Here is a 17,331-nt window from a genome sequence, read left to right as displayed (position 1 = left end):
TGAGTGGAATGGATCATTGCAAATACCATGTGTATGAATGATAAATACCTTGGTATGGGGTGAGAATTATTTGTGTATGGGATATTATGGGGTTTTTAGAAAATAGGAAGAGTGAGTCATATAAAGAGGTGGGCTCATGTCCATGTGTTCCAATAATATAAGAGAGGCCACATGCCAAGCAGGTGGAAAAGGAGGATGTGGACATATGGAAAAGAGAGGGTCCCTATAGGCTCCATGTGGGGAGACTCTTGACTTTCTCAATATTTTAAGAGTCTTGAGCATCTTTTGATGGGACACATGGCAAGAGTAGCCAAAAATGACATGGATGGTGACATACGGGCATATTTGACTGATGGGGAAAGGAATCTACAGGCAGCAATTGTAAATGGGTGAAGAAGGGTGACAAAATCTCTATAAAAGGAGCCCTCCTCTCCCTTGTTCATCATCTCTTCCACCATTAGGCCTCATGTTGCTATAGCTCTCGTCTCCTCAAGCCTCTTCCATGAGCCTTCTCTCCCTCTTGTAGATATTCTCTTATGTAGACTCTTGAGTCCATCTCTCTCTAGTTTATTCTCTCTCAATGAGTAGTCTTGGAGCTTCCGCTTCCTCTTGTATGTATGAAACCTCTTCTTCTCCCTTGTGTTTGTAGTATTTTGAGTTGCATTGGAGTCTCACTCTATTGGTAATGAAGGTCACTCAGGTTCTCTCTCTTGAGTGTCTCTTCCCTTTTTCCATTGTTTTCTCTTCCAAAGTGCTTAGAAGTGTTGTCTATTCGGCTGCTCATTGCGCATACATGGTTTATCTATTTCCCAAGCCACAAAGGGGGCTCTTCCTTCCCTCCTAGGCGACCTCTATGGGACTTGGATCGTTGTAAGTCTAAGCATGGAGGTAGAATTCTCCCAAGTTGGCTCCAATAGAAGGAGTAGGTGTTTTTCATGATAGTTTGGCCCCCTGTCAGTACTTTGCTCATAACTTTTGCTCGGTGGTCAAACCAAAAATCTATGACTCTCTGTGTGTGATTGTGTTTTTTTTAGACAGTTTTTACCCCCGTCCAGTAAAGTGCCCATACCTTTCCGACTACTTCTCTGTTTCTTACGAAACTTATATCAAACGAAGTCCATTTCAAGGCGCATCTCATTATGTGATTGAATATTTTATATCATGTCTTTGCTGAAAGTTATAGGCCTTTGTGTCTAATGACAGTTTGTAGAGTGTTTTGAGTTAATTGTAAAGGTATCTATGAAGGAGGTGCAATGTTTCCCTAGAACCTACCCATCCGATCCAATCAGCCCCTTCAAACTACTCGATATGTATCAGTTCATGTCATGTTGAGCCGCAAGATCTTCTTTCAACAATGTATCGCTCTTCTCTTTGGTGCAGACCAGCTTGCTGAGATTATGGCCTCCGTTGATCCTTTCCTTCTCCCTATGCTTGAAGTATGACATCACTTGGGATGTTACCATCTTCATTCTCATATAAGGGAGGATAGTATGGTGTGGTCTCTTGGTATAAAAGCTTCTTTTTAATATCCCTTTCCAAGTGATGAATATCTCTGTCACTCAATTCGAAAGCAACAAGAAGTAAAGAGGTGCGTGAAGTTGATTACCCCCAACTTCATGTCACAATACACACAAGCATTTGCAAACATAGCTCCTCTTCTTTGGACCAATGAGTGTAGGTCCTTTTCCCCAGGCCATGTACAACGGGGCAACAAATGTGGGGCACGCACAATCATTCATAAGTATTTGGTGGTATGTGAAACAATTACCATTGCTGATGCCAATCCGTTGTACAACTGAGCAGCCATTGTGCAGTACTAGAATGAAAGCAATTCCAAGCACTTCAGATAAGAGCAACAAGCAATCATGCACAAGACATATTGATGTGGAGAAGCCTTGTAGTAAGTAGGTAACTTCGTCCCTTGTTGGTGTGTCTTCTTGCTCGTGCTACAGTGTTACCCCAATCTTGCGCCAAAGCGATGTAACTTCACAAGGTGTTGTGGAGATGTGAGTCTGTAATGTCTCCCATTAAGGGCTACAACACGTCTTAGTATGTCTGATGTTTTTGATTTGCATATCATGGGGGCTCCTTTGATATCAACATTGTCAGAGTTAGGCTCGATGCACCCGTCTACTAATACCTTGTCGGATATTCTCCATGGGTCAAACTAAAAAGATAGGAGTGTTGTGCGTGCATTATGCGGAGAAACAACCCGTGATGCAAGATGTCTTATTTCCTCCCCAATGTATGTACAAGCTTGCACTTGCTCAGCAAGTAGTATGTACAAAGGCTGAGCACATGTTTACTTATAGTAAGTATAAGGTGACTCCAAATAGCGCCTATGCGTCTCGCACAAATGCAGTAACAAAGTCAGAGCTATTGATAGTGAATTGTCCTAAGGGATGACGATCCATTAGCAGATTCCATGTCGTGACCATGCTATGACTATGGAACTCCATGAAAGATGGCCGCACACCCAAAACGTCTTCGGCAGTGGAACCATGAAGTTTTACGTCAACCTCACTGTCGCACAGCACGATCTGGCCTTTCAACGAAGCGAGTGTGAAAATGTCTTGAGTACTCGCACATGAGTAGCAAAACGGTTTTACGGGATCACGACTAACACGGGAGCCTGAGCACTTGGCACATTGGAATTCAACGAGGGGTCCATTCAGATCAGTGATTTGAAGAACACCCTTGACCTATCCATAAATATGGGTGACGGTTAGACAACATAGCTATGCATATATAAAATTAGGAATTAGTGCATACATTCTAGTATATGCTGCTTTTACCCACTGGTCATAGCCAAGATTAAATACTTGATGTGCGAAAGCTTCCTGCAGAGTAGCTCGTAGCCTTCCTTTCGGTACATCTGCAAGAATGGTGAAGTTGAAAACGTCCAATGAATGACGCTTGCGCATGAAGGAAACATTTTGCATGACGTACATAACAATATATTCCTCGTTGAATTCTTGGATGAGAGACGTTAATGTTGGTCTTTGATCATTGACAAATGACAGCTGTAGGGTTGTGAGAAACATGCGTTAGTAAGCAGACATAAATGAGGGGTGGCATTCATATATAAGTTAATACTTACTGTTGTGTGATCTTCTGCATTCGGCCCATCTGCAATGATGATTTGGTCGGATTGAGGCCCCTCAAGTTCAATTTTCACCACTACGAAAGCAATCGTCTTCATGACATATGTGAAGGGAACCTTCCCTGTTTGCATTTGTTGAGATACCCATGGCACATAGGAGCTAATTGTAGTGTCTGGAACAAAGGATGGAGTGCCATCAAAAGGCTGCCCATTGATGACAGTAGTGGTCACGTTGACACATAGGGAGACCAAGCATGTCCCACCTTCGCCAGGTGATCTTGCTGCATAGCCGGCCCCTCTATTCTGTAGAGCCCATCCACCTCTAGAATATCCCTCAGTTGGGACACAAATATGTATGGGACGTGGAGAGTGAATGTTTGCCAGCAATTGCGATCGGTTAGATCGATTGACATGTACATCGCATAGGGGGCATCACCTGCCTTGAATGTGCCATACTTCAAAAGCACTCTTCCTTCAAAGGTGAATTGGTAGTCAATGTACTCAGAAAGGGCGCTGACCTTGACTACGAGTAATAAGTTTGAGTTAGAGGGCTTCATGAAGTTGGGAACAAGGGCTTTGCATGGAGAATGGGCACTGGGAAGCACGTGTATAGAGACTATATCGTCATGCATGAAGATTTCCTCTTTCTTCACGACTGCACAGCCTGCAACTACGGACAAGAGAAAAAGGATATGTTGGTATCTTGTTCGTGCGATCACGAAGCAAATTTTAAATGCTTTGAGCCCCGGCAGAGAATTAAATGTGTTGCTTAGAATTAGAGTTTGGCATTTCAAAATTTCTCGCCAAATTATTTGCTCCTCATGTCATTTACTTAAATGAATTCAATATGTCATTGAACATATGTGTACTATTATCCAATGTATGGATTAACAAAAAAAGTGGCACATATTTGGTTAGAGAATGAAACTGCAGAAGTGCAATGTTTACGTTTGCAGGGCATTTTTCTCACATGTATTAGACAATTCTCACGAAGTGCAAAATTTCAATCCGTCAAAGCTTTGCACCTAGGAATTTATGATTGATTGTTTGTTCGCTCTATTTGCAAATATGAAGGGTTACGTTGTCTATTAATCGGATTGAGCAGAGAAGGGTTGGCCATTTGTGATGGAAGGCCTTGGATATCCTTAGTGCAAGGAAGTCTACGACGAAGAAGCTCTCTCAGTTATTTTACGATTGAAAATATAGACAACGGTGATACAAGACATGGTGTCCTTCATCCAGCGAAGGGAGGGAGTGTGCATTTTGTAAATTAATTGCAGCAACAACGAGGGATGTGTATTAAATTTGGACATGTGAAGCTTTGCCTCTCCACAGTTGAAGCCTTGTTCGACTCTCTAAAGGATGATGCTAGAGCTCGAAATCATTAAGGGAGGTTTCTTGCTCAAATGGCTAATGTAAATGTTCATCGCACTCTTCATGGTACCTTTAACATGGTCATCCTTAAGGAGCTTCCGAACTGCAACAGAAAAGTTTGAACATTTAAGTTAAATTTGCTACTACGATAACACTGGTAAGAATGCTTGATCTTACCCTCGGTATATGCCTGATCTGCCACAGCCTCAAAACCTCTCCTGAGGGAGGACATCTTCTTCTTCTTCACGCCAACCAACTTAGTGAAGGAACCACCTTTCTCGGAAGCATGCTTCACATCCAACAAGTCGACTGGAATGTCTATCGTGGTGTGTGTCAGAGACGACATACTCATGCATGTAGCAGAGCAGCTCATTGGCACCCTTACTTCACGATGACCTACCTTAGCGACAAGGAATTCAACAGAGAACACTACTATTCGAATGACCAAAAAATGGGTAGCAACCTGTATCTACATCCGTGCCACCCATCCCCTTCGAAATGTCCCTTAAATTAGCATCATTGGCGCAGCAAGGCCCTCCGTTGGCTTCGTATTTCTTCAGCTTTGCACATGCGCATAAAAGACAAGCCAATGAGATAAAGTTGAATTCGAAATTTGATATTAGAAGAAATGGAGGTGAAGTGCAGGTCGAAAAGCATGCATGTAATACAGGAGGTAAATTAGAAGAAATGGAGATGAAGTGCAAGTCGAAAAGCATGCACGCGATGCACGAGTTGCAAGCAGCAATAAGCGAACGAATCAATGCGAAAAAGCTTCAACCAGCAAATTCACCCCTCCAACAACAAATACCTCGTCCAAACGTGCCGCTTCCGGTGTCCATCGATTCAACAGCTCTCGTAGACGTTTACAAGGTGAGATATGAACGAAGATCATAGTTGACCTCACAGCAATGCTATGAAAACGAAAGCCACTTGAAGGACGCCTTATATAGCGTGGAGACAACTCCACATACGCGCACTTCAACTAAGAGATCACCCATTTGGACACTACACCACACTGGGAAATACCAAAAACGGACCAGCACTAGGCAAATAACTCGAATTAAAATATTCATACGGGGTGACCAAGATAGAATGGTGAGCTGCCCGTGGGGCTTGACATGAGGTGTGGCACCTATACACCCATGTAAGTGCTGATACGAGATCTTCTCATAAACAACGTTGCCACGACAACGACACTATGCAGCCTTCTAAGTGGCCCGGTTTTCCAGAGATCCACTCCCACTCCTTGGCAGCTCATCCGCGCAGACTATCAACCCCTACCTGCCTTACAGGCTTCCCCCAGGACCGTGGAGCGGCGGTGGGACAATGTTCGTGTTCAGGCACTGTGTTTCTTGCGTGGATTGAAGTTGAGAGAACCCGGCTAAGTCTTTGCAGTTTTCATCGGGATCATGCTTTGCATGCCTACTGAAGTGCTAATTGGAAAGAACAAGCTAACCGAGAAAGAAATGTAAACCTGCGACGAGTCTGAACTGAATGACTTGCACGGGAAAAGCTGTAGAGTGGCTAGTCTGTTGTGAACCTTAACGAACATATGAGCCCAAGATCTCCAGATCTGAGCATAAAATTACCAAGGAGAGGCTATGGATAGGCGGCGGGTACAATCCAGGTTGGCCAAATACCTGCTGGAGAAAAAGGCCAAGGCATCCATTGGTCACGCCCAAGACGGTGGCTTGATGGATGAGGGCAGCATGGCTGGCCTCAAGTCTGGAGTACAGGTGAATGCACAAGATCCGCAAGAGAAGAGTGGTTGGAAAACGCTGAGCTCAGAGGAGGCACTCACGTCTATAGAACCGATGCCCCAGCTGCCGTCAGTTCAGAACTTTACAAGTATTTTGCATGAGTGCAGAACGAATAAAAATTTAGCGGATATCAATTGCTTGTACGCTTACATGTGCAAAAGGGGGCTGGAGGATCATAGATCTTTTGCGAACTACCTTGTTCCAATGTTGGCCCAAGTTGGAAGCATTTGCGATGCCCATCAGGTGTTCAACAATTTGGTCGATCGGAATGTGTATTCTTGGACTGCTCTCATCATGGGTTATATCAAATGTGGGAAATCACAGCATGCCCTCAACCTCTACCAGAAAATGCGAGAGGACTCTGTACATCCGAACAAATATACCTTCGTGACCCTCCTGAAGGCTTGTGCAAGGCTGCAAGATGTAGAAAGAGGCCAAGAAATACATGCCGAGATTGTCAGAAATGGCTTGGAAAGCGATCTTTTTGTTGGCAGTACCTTGGTGGATATGTATGCGAAAGGTGGCTCGCTTGTTAAAGCGCGGGAAGCTTTGATCAAGCTGCAAGTTCGAAACGAGATCTCGTGGAATGCACTGATCTCAGGATATGCCGAGCATGGGCTTGGTGAGGAAGCGCTGAGCTCTTTCGAACAGATGCAATTAGATGGTCTATCTCCAAATGCTGTCACATTTGTTTGCAGCTTGAAAGCTTGTGGCAGCATAAGGGCCATAGACAAGGGTCAAAAAATACATGCAGAGATTGCCAGAAAAGGGCTGGAAAAAAATCTTTTTGTTGGCAGCACCTTGGTGGATATGTATGCCAAATGTGGCTTGCTTGCAAAAGCACGGGAAGAGTTTGACAAGCTACCAGTTCGAAATGAGGTCTCGTGGAATGCACTGATCGCAGGATATGCCGAGCATGGTCTTGGCAAGGAAGCGCTGAACTGTTTCGAACAGATGCAACTAGAGGGTCTCTCTCCGGATGCTGTCACATTTATTTGCAGCTCAAAAGCTTGTGGCAGCATAGGAGCCATAGATAAGTACCAAGAAATACATGCCGAGATTGCCAGAAATGGGTTCGAAAGAGATGTTTTTGTAGGCAGCACGTTGGTGGATATCTATGCCAAATGTGGCTTGCTTGCAAAAGCACGGGAAGTGTCTGACAAGCTGCCAATTCGAAACAAGGTCTCGTGGAATGCCCTGGTCACAGGATATGTCGAGCATGGGCTTGGGGAGGAAGCACTGAATTGTTACCAGCAGATGCAATTGGAGGGTCTCTCTCCAGATGCTGGCACATTTGCTTGCAATTTAAAAGCTTGTGGCAGTATCAGAGCGATAGACAAGGGACAAGAAATGCATGCCGAGGTTTCTAGGAGGGGACTGGAAAGAGATCTTTTTGTTGGCTGCACCTTGATAGATATGTATGCCAAATGTGGCTCACTTGTAGAAGCACGGGAAGTGTTTGACAAGCTGCCAGTCCAAGACATAGTCTCATGGACTGCACTGATTGCAGGATATGCTGAGCATGGGCTTGGTGAAGAAGCACTGAACTGTTTCAAACAGATGCAAGTGAAGGGTCTCTTTCCAGATGCTCTCACATTTGTTTGCAGCTTGAAAGCTTGTGGCAGCATAGGAGCTATAGACAAGGGCCGAAAAATACATGGCGAGATTTGCAGAAGGGGGCTGGAAAGAGATCCTTTTGTTTGCAGCACCTTGGTGGATATGTATGCCACATGTGGCTCGCTTGCAAAAGCACGGGAGACATTTGACAAGCTCCCAGTTCGAGATGTGGTCTCATGGACTGCAATGATAGCAGGATATGCCGGGCATGGGCTTTGTGAGGAAGCACTGAAGTGTTTTGAACAGATGCAACTGGAGGGTCTCTCTCCAGACTCCAGCACATTTATTTGCTGCTTGAAAGCTTGTAGCAGCATAGGAGCCATAGACAAGGGCCAAGAAATACATGCGGAAATTGCGAGAAAGGGGCTGGAAAGAGACCTTATTGTTGGCAACACTTTAGTGGATATGTATGTGAAATGTGGATTGCTTGCAAGAGCACGGGAAGTGTTTGACCGGCTGCCAATTCGAAATGAGGTCTCGTGGAATGCAGTGATTGCAGGATATGCTGAGTATGGGCTTGGTGAGGAAGCGCTGAACTGTTTGGAACAGTTGCAACTAGATGGTCTCTCACCAGATGCTTTCACATTTGTTGGCAGTTTGAAAGCTTGTGGCAACATAGGAGCCCTAGACAAGGGCCAAGAAATACATGTGGAAATTACCAGAAAGGGGCTGGAAAGAGATCTTCTCGTTGGCAACGCTTTAGTGGATATGTATGCCAAATGTGGCTCGCTTGCACAAGCACGGGAAGCATTTAACAAGCTACCAGCTCGAGATGTGGTCTCGTGGAATGCAATTATTGCAGGATATACTGAGCATGGGCATGGTGAGGAAGCTGTGGACTGTTTTGAACAGATGCAACTGGAGGGTATCCCTCCAGATGCTGTCACATTTGTTTGCAATTTGAAAGCTTGTGGCAGCATAGGAGCCATGGACAAGGGTCGAGGAATACATGTGGAGATTGCCAGAAAGGGGCTGGAAAGAGATCCTTTTGTTGCAAGGACCTTGGTGGATATGTATGCCAAATGTGGCTTGGTTGCAAAAGCACAGGAAGTGTTCGACAGGCTGTCAGTTCGAGATGTAGTCTCATGGACTGCACTGATGGCAGGATATGCCCAGCTAGGAGAAAGTGAAATTGTTTTCCATATGCTTGAGAAACTGAGGGGAGAAGGCATAAAGCCAGATGGCATCATGTTATCTATCATTCTTACTGTATGCAGTCACACCGGTCTGGTGGATAAGGGCCAGAAGTACTTTAAGGCCATGATGAAAGACTATGGCATTGCTCCAACTGTTGAGCATCACACTGGCATGGTAGATCTCCTTGGCCGCGCAGGTCAATTAGATGAGGCTGTAGCAATGGTGAAGAAGATGCCTTTTCATCCTAATCTTGTGGTGTGGCATATGATGTTGGGTGCTTGTCGAAAATGGGGTAATGTGGAGCTTGGAAGATTGGCCTTTAAACATGCAGTGCAATTGGATGAAACGGATTCTGCAGCTTATATCTTGATGTCTAACATCTATGCTGATGCTCACATGCAGGAGGAAGAGAAGCAGCTTGACGCAAATCCAGGACAGAGTTGGTCGATTGACATTGGTGGGATTGCACATTCATATTTGGTGGGGATACAGGATGTTCCCAAAGCAAAAGTGTTTATGCAGAGCTAGGAGATCTCTCCCTCAACATGAAGAAGTGTATATCCCAGAGTGCATTGGATATCATGAGCCATGCCTGTTGATGTACAGAAAGTTGGTCATATGGGCAGTGAAAGCTGGCTGTCACGTGTGCCCTAATTAGTATACACCCAAAGGGATACCCATATGTTTTGTCAAGAACCTCCAGGCTTGGAATGGTCAGATCTGCTACTGCAGAGAGTGTTCTCTTGACATATCCCTGGCCTCCCTGCTGCTCTGGATGGAAGCCAAACCTGAGGCACAAGGTGCTGCTGTGGATGCACCCCAAACTCAATGCACAGATTAATTTCTGGACCCTCCAATAAGACCCTATCACAAATGCCCTGCTGATCTGGCCGACCAGTCTGTACTATACCCGACCAGGTCAGCCCTATTGCTGACTAGTCTGCCAAGTGGCAGGTGCCTACTGGCCCGACCAACTACTGTACTGTCCCGACTGCTGTGCTGCTGTCTGTAGTCTGCCAACCTATCTGCACTGGGCCTGACCTGAGCCAGCAGACTACTGGCTCACTTCCCATCAAACGACCATGTCCTGGGCCTTTGGCTAGCCTCTGAGCAGCCACAAACATGCTGCTCCTGCTGCTGCAGCTACTGTCCGCACTTCTGCCCTTTTCCATGGACAATGCAACAGTTCCTTACGCTGCCTACATGGCTGACTTCATATGTAATCAGATCTGCCCACATGGCAGCATTTCTCCCTGCCCATGTGGCCCTAACATGCTGCTGGTACACCTCCCCCTAGGAGCCTACAGGTGGGGAGGAGACCCGTAAAATCCCTCTGACCCAATTAATCCTATCTGATTACACGTCACATATGTTCCCTTCATTCTAAGGACGTTTCAAATAAGAAGAACACTCCCAACAAATACACTTTTATCCCTTTAAGATAGAAGGAAGAATAGCGGCAAAGAGATTTTCCAGCCCATCCAAGCTCCATTGGAGCACGGCGGTTAACAAAGATCAGAGAACTCTGTTGAGGTAGAAGGCAGGCTATGGGAGTGCAAACGGTTTGCATCCAAGTAGCACGCAGGGTGCTAGATGGTGATGGTTTGAGCATGACAGTTTCTAACAGGGTTTAAAATACCCAACAGAGGGTACACGCAGCGGAAGACTTATAGTAATGCCTAGGAGCTCACACAGTGTGCGGTGTGGGTGTGGAATCACAGACTTCTTTACTTATGTGCATACAATAGGTGTGCAGACTCATCAATAGACAATGAACCAACCAGACAGAGAAACCACCAAAATATATATTTCCGTCCACAACTATGGACACAATACAAAAGAGACAGATCCAGAGTCCCACCAATGGTGTGGTCCTCTGATCTTACCACAAGGTCCTTCTCCTATCTGTTTGCTATCTCTAGACTCGAGTCCGCGTGCTCCACCTCGAGCTTCTGTAGACTTTCTGTCTAGAACACAACACCTTGCTGCCTTGAGAGACAGCCAAGGTTCAGCCCTTGAGAGCTCAGTCTGCAGCACACCTTCTACTCTCCTTCACCTCCAAGATGAGGCCCAAGAAAATGTCTTCTGGCTGCTCCTGTCTGCTGCTGGTTCTGCTGAACTGTTGGATGTGAAATGAGGCCCAGGATCTCTCCTTTTATAGGCCCCAAGGGGGCTGGCAAAAAACCGACCAGCCTGTTACAGACTGGCCGACCAGACTGGCCGACCAGTCTGTGGCTGGTCCAGCCCTAAAAGGGCACACTCCCTAGGGCTTTTGGCCCAAACTTCCAGGGCCCTTTGGCCCTCCATTTAAGGCAGGTATCCAGCCTATAAAAGGCATGCCTTCTGCCCACTGACAGCCATATTTGCTGCTGCATATCAGGGCCTGTACATGCTGCCATATCTGCGCCTCTGCCAGGTCCTCTTCCCAGCCACGTGTCCTGCGCCGTACACTTGTACTACCTGCTGTCCTGACCCGCCTGTACCGTGCCATTATCAGGGTCTGTTGTAGGCCCTTCACCTGCCCACTACCCTCCCCATGCTGATGCCATCTGCAGGTTCCAATCCTGTGAGGTGCTGCCCATGTGGCTGCCCCCTCTCTTTCTTCTCTCTTGGGCACATCCTGCCCTACGTCTCCCTCCCCCACGCACTCCTCATTTGGGGGCTTACAGATGGGGAGGTGACCTTTGCAACAGTATATTCGGAGTGCCAGTTAGATGCTTATCGGGGAGTTGCAACCTTGTACATGGGGAGTGCCACTCAGATGCTTATTGGGGTCCATACGAGGGATGCCTTCTTTCACTTTGTATGTCAGGGCTGCCCTCTAGCACCCTTCTTTTTCGATTCATGGTAGAGATTGTGAAGAGAGTGCGAGAGAGATAAGGAGTCTCACTTGCAGCTTTCTCACATACACAATGGGGGAATACACACAAAGGTGGAGGCTGAAAACCGTTTTCCTCTTCTTAATTGTAAAAGCCAAAAGAACTCTCTCTTTTAGTAAAAAAGGAATAGATGAATCCTATATGTGGGTCTCAAACCAAACTCAGCTAACCTAGGTGGCATACTCACTGATCCACTAACTAGAGTACATAAAGATAGCTGTCATCCAGCTATTATTCATGGGCGGTGTACCAACCGCATTTGCAGCTAACAAGTCGGTGACATAAATGCACAACGGTCACCCTGACATATCACGAGTGAAGCTCGATATCTCAACACTCCCCCTCGAGCTCAATCCGAATTCCTGCACACCAAACAGGTCTCTGAACTTGCGCAGCTTCTTTGCACCTTCGTGAATATGTCAGCTACCTGATCCTTTGTGCTGACATAAACTAGATCAATAAAACCTACTAGAACCTTCTCCTGCACATAGTGGTATTGCACCTCAATGTGCTTTGTTCTAGCATGATAGACTGGGTTATTTGCCAAGTGTATACTGCTCATGTTATCATAATAAATGACAACTGGTCCATCTGTAGACTGATGCATATCATAAAACAGCTTATGCAACCAAGCTACCTCACGTGCAGCCATTGCTGCACCCCTGTATTCAGCCTCTGTGCTCGACAAGAGCTGTTTCTTGCTTTCTTCAACCTGCAAACAAACTCAGGATGAACAACATGCACATAACCTGGTGGCTGCTCCATATAGACCTCTTCATGCAAATCACCATGCAAGAAGGCATTCTTTACATCCATCTGATGTAAAGATCATTCCTTCGATGCAGTCATAGCAATGACTGCTCTTACAGTTGCCATCCTTGCAATCGGACTGAATGTTTCTTCATAATCAATGCCATATGTCTGTGCATGTGGATGGAGGCTATGCAGTCGGAGTATCGCTCCATAATGAAGAACAACACTTGGGACCTTGTGGATCGATAACTAAAACGCAAGGTAATCGGCACCAAGTGGGTGTACACAAGTGGGTGTACAAGACCGAGTATAAGTTCGACGGCACGTTGGATAAGTACAAGGCTCGGCTCGTGACAAAAGGATTCGCACAGGTACATGGTTTTGATTATCAGAATACTTTTGCTCCCACAGCTCGACTAACCACAATTCGCAGTGTTTTGGATTTAGCAGCACAGGAAAGTTGGCCCGTGTTTCAGATGGATGTAAAATCCGCCTTTCTGAATGGAGATCTCAAGGAGGAGGTATACGTGGAATAATCACTAGGTTTTGTGATTCCCGGTTCAGAAGGTAAGGTCTGTAAACTGAAGAAGCCACTTTACGGGCTGAAACAGGTCCCATGCTCTTGACAACTAATCTTGCCTTGTATCTGCTCACAAAACCATCTGCATTGTGCTTCACCTTATAAACCCACTTGCAGCCAATTGCATTCTTGTCTTTAGGCAAAGGCACCAACATGGCACATTTGCTTCCAAGGCATCCATTTCTTCATCCATGGTTTTCTTCCATTTTTCTTTTCCCATGGCTTGCTCAAAAGAAGTGGGTTCTGGTTCTTATATCACTTTGATCATATAGGCATAATGAATGGTTGTAAATCCATCATATTTCAGCCTATCCACAGGATACTTGACTTTGGTAGACGTGTGCAAAATAGACTCACTATCAGGTGCTCTCAAAACATCCCTTGTCTTTTTTACTCCAGGTGTAATAACAGAAGGAATATCCAACTCATCATCAAGGCCCTGTTCTGAGCCACTGGATTCACCATCCACATAAAAATGACCTGCATTCACATCAACCATGGACTGATCTACTTTCTCTTTTCCTTTTCGTGATACTTGCATACCACTATCTGCATTGCTTTGAGGAGATTCTCCTGATCTCAATCTGCCTGTCCATGGCGAAGTATGTGAACCACTGCCAGAGGACACTACAGGTCCACTAATATTTTGTGATTGCTGCTGTGAATTCTGTGCAGCATTACCATTTTGTGCATCTACATCATCAATCACATTTACTGGTTTATATCAGCTACTCATCTCATAAAAAATAACATCTCTGCTTAGTGTAAACTTACGAGTAGAAGGATTATAGCATCTATATGTTTTCTATTGCAGAGAATATCTAATAAAGATGCACTTCTCAGCTTTTGGATCCAACTTGAATCTCAACTCATCTGGCACATGAACATAGGCAATGCAACAAAAAACTTTCAAATGAGAAATATTTGGTTTTCTACCAGTATACCTCTCCTCTGGCGTCATGCCATGTAATACTACAGTGGGAGTCTTGTTCATTATGAAGACTGCTGTAGCAACTGCTTCAGTCCAATAAAAATTTGGCAGGTCTTTTTCGTTGAGCATGGCACGAGCTACCTCTTCAATATGCATGTTTTTCCTATCTGCAAGTCCATTTTGCTATGGGATATGACTGCATGAATATTGCTGCTTTATGCCATGCTCTTGCAGGAACCTTGCAAACTCATTTGAGAGGTACTCTCCTCCTCCATCTGACCTTAGGCATTTTATTTGCAAGCCTGTTTCTTTTTCAACCATAGCTTTAAAAGCTTTGAAATGCCCAAGCACTTCACTTTTCTTTTTTATAAAATACGCCCAAACTTTTCTACTGTAGTCATCAATAAAAGTGACAAAATAATGATAGCCTCCAATAGATGCAGCTTTAGTAGTCCACACATCAGAGTGGATTAATTCCAATGGCCTCTTACTCTCTTGAACATGTCTAAGAAATAGTTTCCTTGCCTGTTTTTTAAATTGATAGGCTTCACATACCTTATGCATTTCTGCAACCTTGAACTTAGGCGATCTTGCAATAATATTTTGGGCTTGCATTAATTTAAGTCGCTTTATATTAACATGACCAATGCGTTTATGTTAGATATCAATATCTGTAACTACACCGGTCCCATGTGCAAACATTACTGCACTTAATTCAGGCATGTCTGCATCCAACGTAAACATCCTGCCCTTCTTCTTCCCTTTTGCTATCAAGCGACCTTTATTTTTCATATCCTCAACAAAGCATCAATGAGGATTAAATCTGACCTGCAAGCCCTGCTCAACCATTTGACCAATAGAAACCAGGTTCTTGGTGATGTTTGGGATATGAAATACATTAGACAGGTATTTCTTTTTTCCATCTAGCATAGATAAAGGAAATTTACCAATCTGCACAATAGGATGTGTAGTATCATCACCAGTCTCCACAAATCCTGGTTTTTTTATTTTCCTTGCATCCTGCATCCATTCTGTATGACCTGTCATGTGATTTGACGCACCTGAGTCAACATACTACACATCATTGCTTTCTTCTGTACTTGTCACAGAATTGGTCATGTGCTGCACCATAAACAAATGGTCATTTCTGTCATCACCCTGTCTACTAAAGGATGCATAATTGCCTTGCTGCAATTTTCCATTCATAATGTCATTCTGCTTTTTAAAGCAATCTTTAGCCATATGACCCATTTTACCACAGTAGTAGCATTAAACATTGCTATTTGCATTTTGGCCTCTCTGCGATCCACCACGACCTCTTTGGCTCCCCCTGCCTCTAAGGTTACTACGTCCTCCTCCATAGGACTGGTTTTCTTGAATTTGCTGTATATTCTGATTTCTGCCATGGCCTCGAGATCGGCCTGCTCTACCTCTGTCTCTACCTTTGCCAGCATTTGAGTAGAAGACAGTTTCTTTTGAAGTTCCTCCTGAAGAAGATGCACCACCATTTCTCTGGTCTTCAGAAATTAGAAGAGCAATCAACTTCTCAAAATTAGAAAATTTTTCACGGACGGCAATGGATGTCCGGAACTGTGCATAATCCTTTCCTAGACCATTCAAGGTCACAGATACTAAATCATCATCTTCCACTGGCGACCCAATGGAAGCAAGTGCATCTGCAATCTTCTTCACCTTCATGTGGTAGTCATTGATGCTCATATTTTCTCTCTGCACATTATGCAACTCCTGCTTGAGCTACATTTTCCTGGCTTGGATATTTGTGCTGTTACATTTTTGTCAAAGTATCCCATGCCTCCTTCGGCGTGCTTGCATTCTGAATATGCACAATCATAGAATCTGAAATACTGATAGACAGCCAGTACATAACTTTTCTGGCTCTCTCATGCCATCCTTTAAATGCCTGCAACTCTATTGATTGGGAACATTAGGAATAATTGGTTCTTGTTCAGCTCCAGTAATGAACTCCCAATAGCCTTTTCCCTTGAGGAAATTTGTCATTCTAAACTTCCATGCTTGGAAGTTGTTCTTGTCAAGCTTTTTAGTGACTATCTATGAAAAGGCATCAGACGCCATTACAGAACACTGCAAAAATATTCTGTCACTACAAAAAACACAACTTTTGTCTCACAAGGGCAGATCTGCAAAGCTGATGAAAGTAGTATTTGACTACACAGTCATTTCCTAGTGACGATTTTGCATCAACAGGCAATAAGAATGATTCTGTCACTCCCAATATCTCTGCGCATAGGCATACGATGCAATTTCTGCGGTAACTTTTCACCGACCTGCAGAACAATGGTCGCACAGCTAAAACAGGACACTTTTCTGAGTGTCTACGAAAAACTTCCGTCACCAAAATGGGTCTCAAAAAGGCCTTGAATCAAAAAAATAATGTCACCAAGGGCTTTGCCCTTGTCCATAGCATATACTACCCTCTCGTTGCACCGCGAAGGGCGTCTCAATCTGAGACAGTGCACTCTTGCACTTTGCGGCTGTGCTACCTGTAGAGATTTACTCCCAAACTTGAAAAAGAAAAGCAACATTGATCCTCTTACCAAGACACTGCGAACTTGGTTTGCTTCCTTGAGCTCCGTACCACGAACCAAGCTCTGATACCATGTGAAGAGAGTGGGAGAGAGGTAAGGTGTCTCACTTGCAACTTTCTCACATACACAATGGGGGAATACACACAAAGGTGGAGGCTGAAAACCGTTTTCCTCTTCTTAGTTATGAAAGCGAAAAGAACTCTCTCTCTTAGTACAAAAGGAATAGATGAACCCTATATGTGGGTCTCAAACCAAACTCAGCTAACCTAGGTGGCATACTAACTGAGCCACTAACTAGAGTACATAAAGATAGCTGTCATCCAGCTATTATTCATGGGGGGTGTACCAACCGCATCTGCAGCTAACAAGTTGGTGCCATAAATGCACAACGGTCACCCTGGCATATCATGAGTGGAGCTCGATATCTCAACAGAGACTTTGGGCTACTTTCTATGCTCACAAATGGTTGGTCTCACTAGGTGCGCTTAATGATCTGCCAGGAGAACGAGCTTCTAAGACTCGAAGTTTGTAGATGACACGGCCCCTTTTGTGGAGAGCATGGCAATGAGCCTTAAGGGGGTGCCCTTGAGGAATATACTGGCAGGCTTTCGAATTGGACCAAATCAGGTG

At 44.7% G+C, this 17,331-nt stretch overlaps 1 protein-coding gene across 1 annotated transcript; it reads left to right on the top strand.

The window, feature by feature from the left end:
• The first annotated feature begins 5,581 nt into the window (after positions 1 to 5,581).
• LOC147896049 (pentatricopeptide repeat-containing protein At3g16610-like) lies at positions 5,582 to 9,791 on the top strand. The gene has a single exon (XM_087382428.1). It carries the CDS (start codon positions 6,079 to 6,081, stop codon positions 9,517 to 9,519), a length of 3,441 nt encoding a protein of 1,146 aa, XP_087238554.1. The 5' UTR covers positions 5,582 to 6,078; the 3' UTR covers positions 9,520 to 9,791.
• Positions 9,792 to 17,331: the final 7,540 nt, after the last annotated feature.

The sequence above is a fragment of the Dipteris shenzhenensis genome, chromosome 12 (genome assembly GCF_047967505.1).
Source record: "Dipteris shenzhenensis isolate YYH24624 ecotype China chromosome 12, Dip_SZ_1.0, whole genome shotgun sequence".
Taxonomy (NCBI): Eukaryota; Viridiplantae; Streptophyta; class Polypodiopsida; order Gleicheniales; family Dipteridaceae; genus Dipteris; species Dipteris shenzhenensis.
This window is presented reverse-complemented; position numbering and strand designations above follow the sequence as displayed.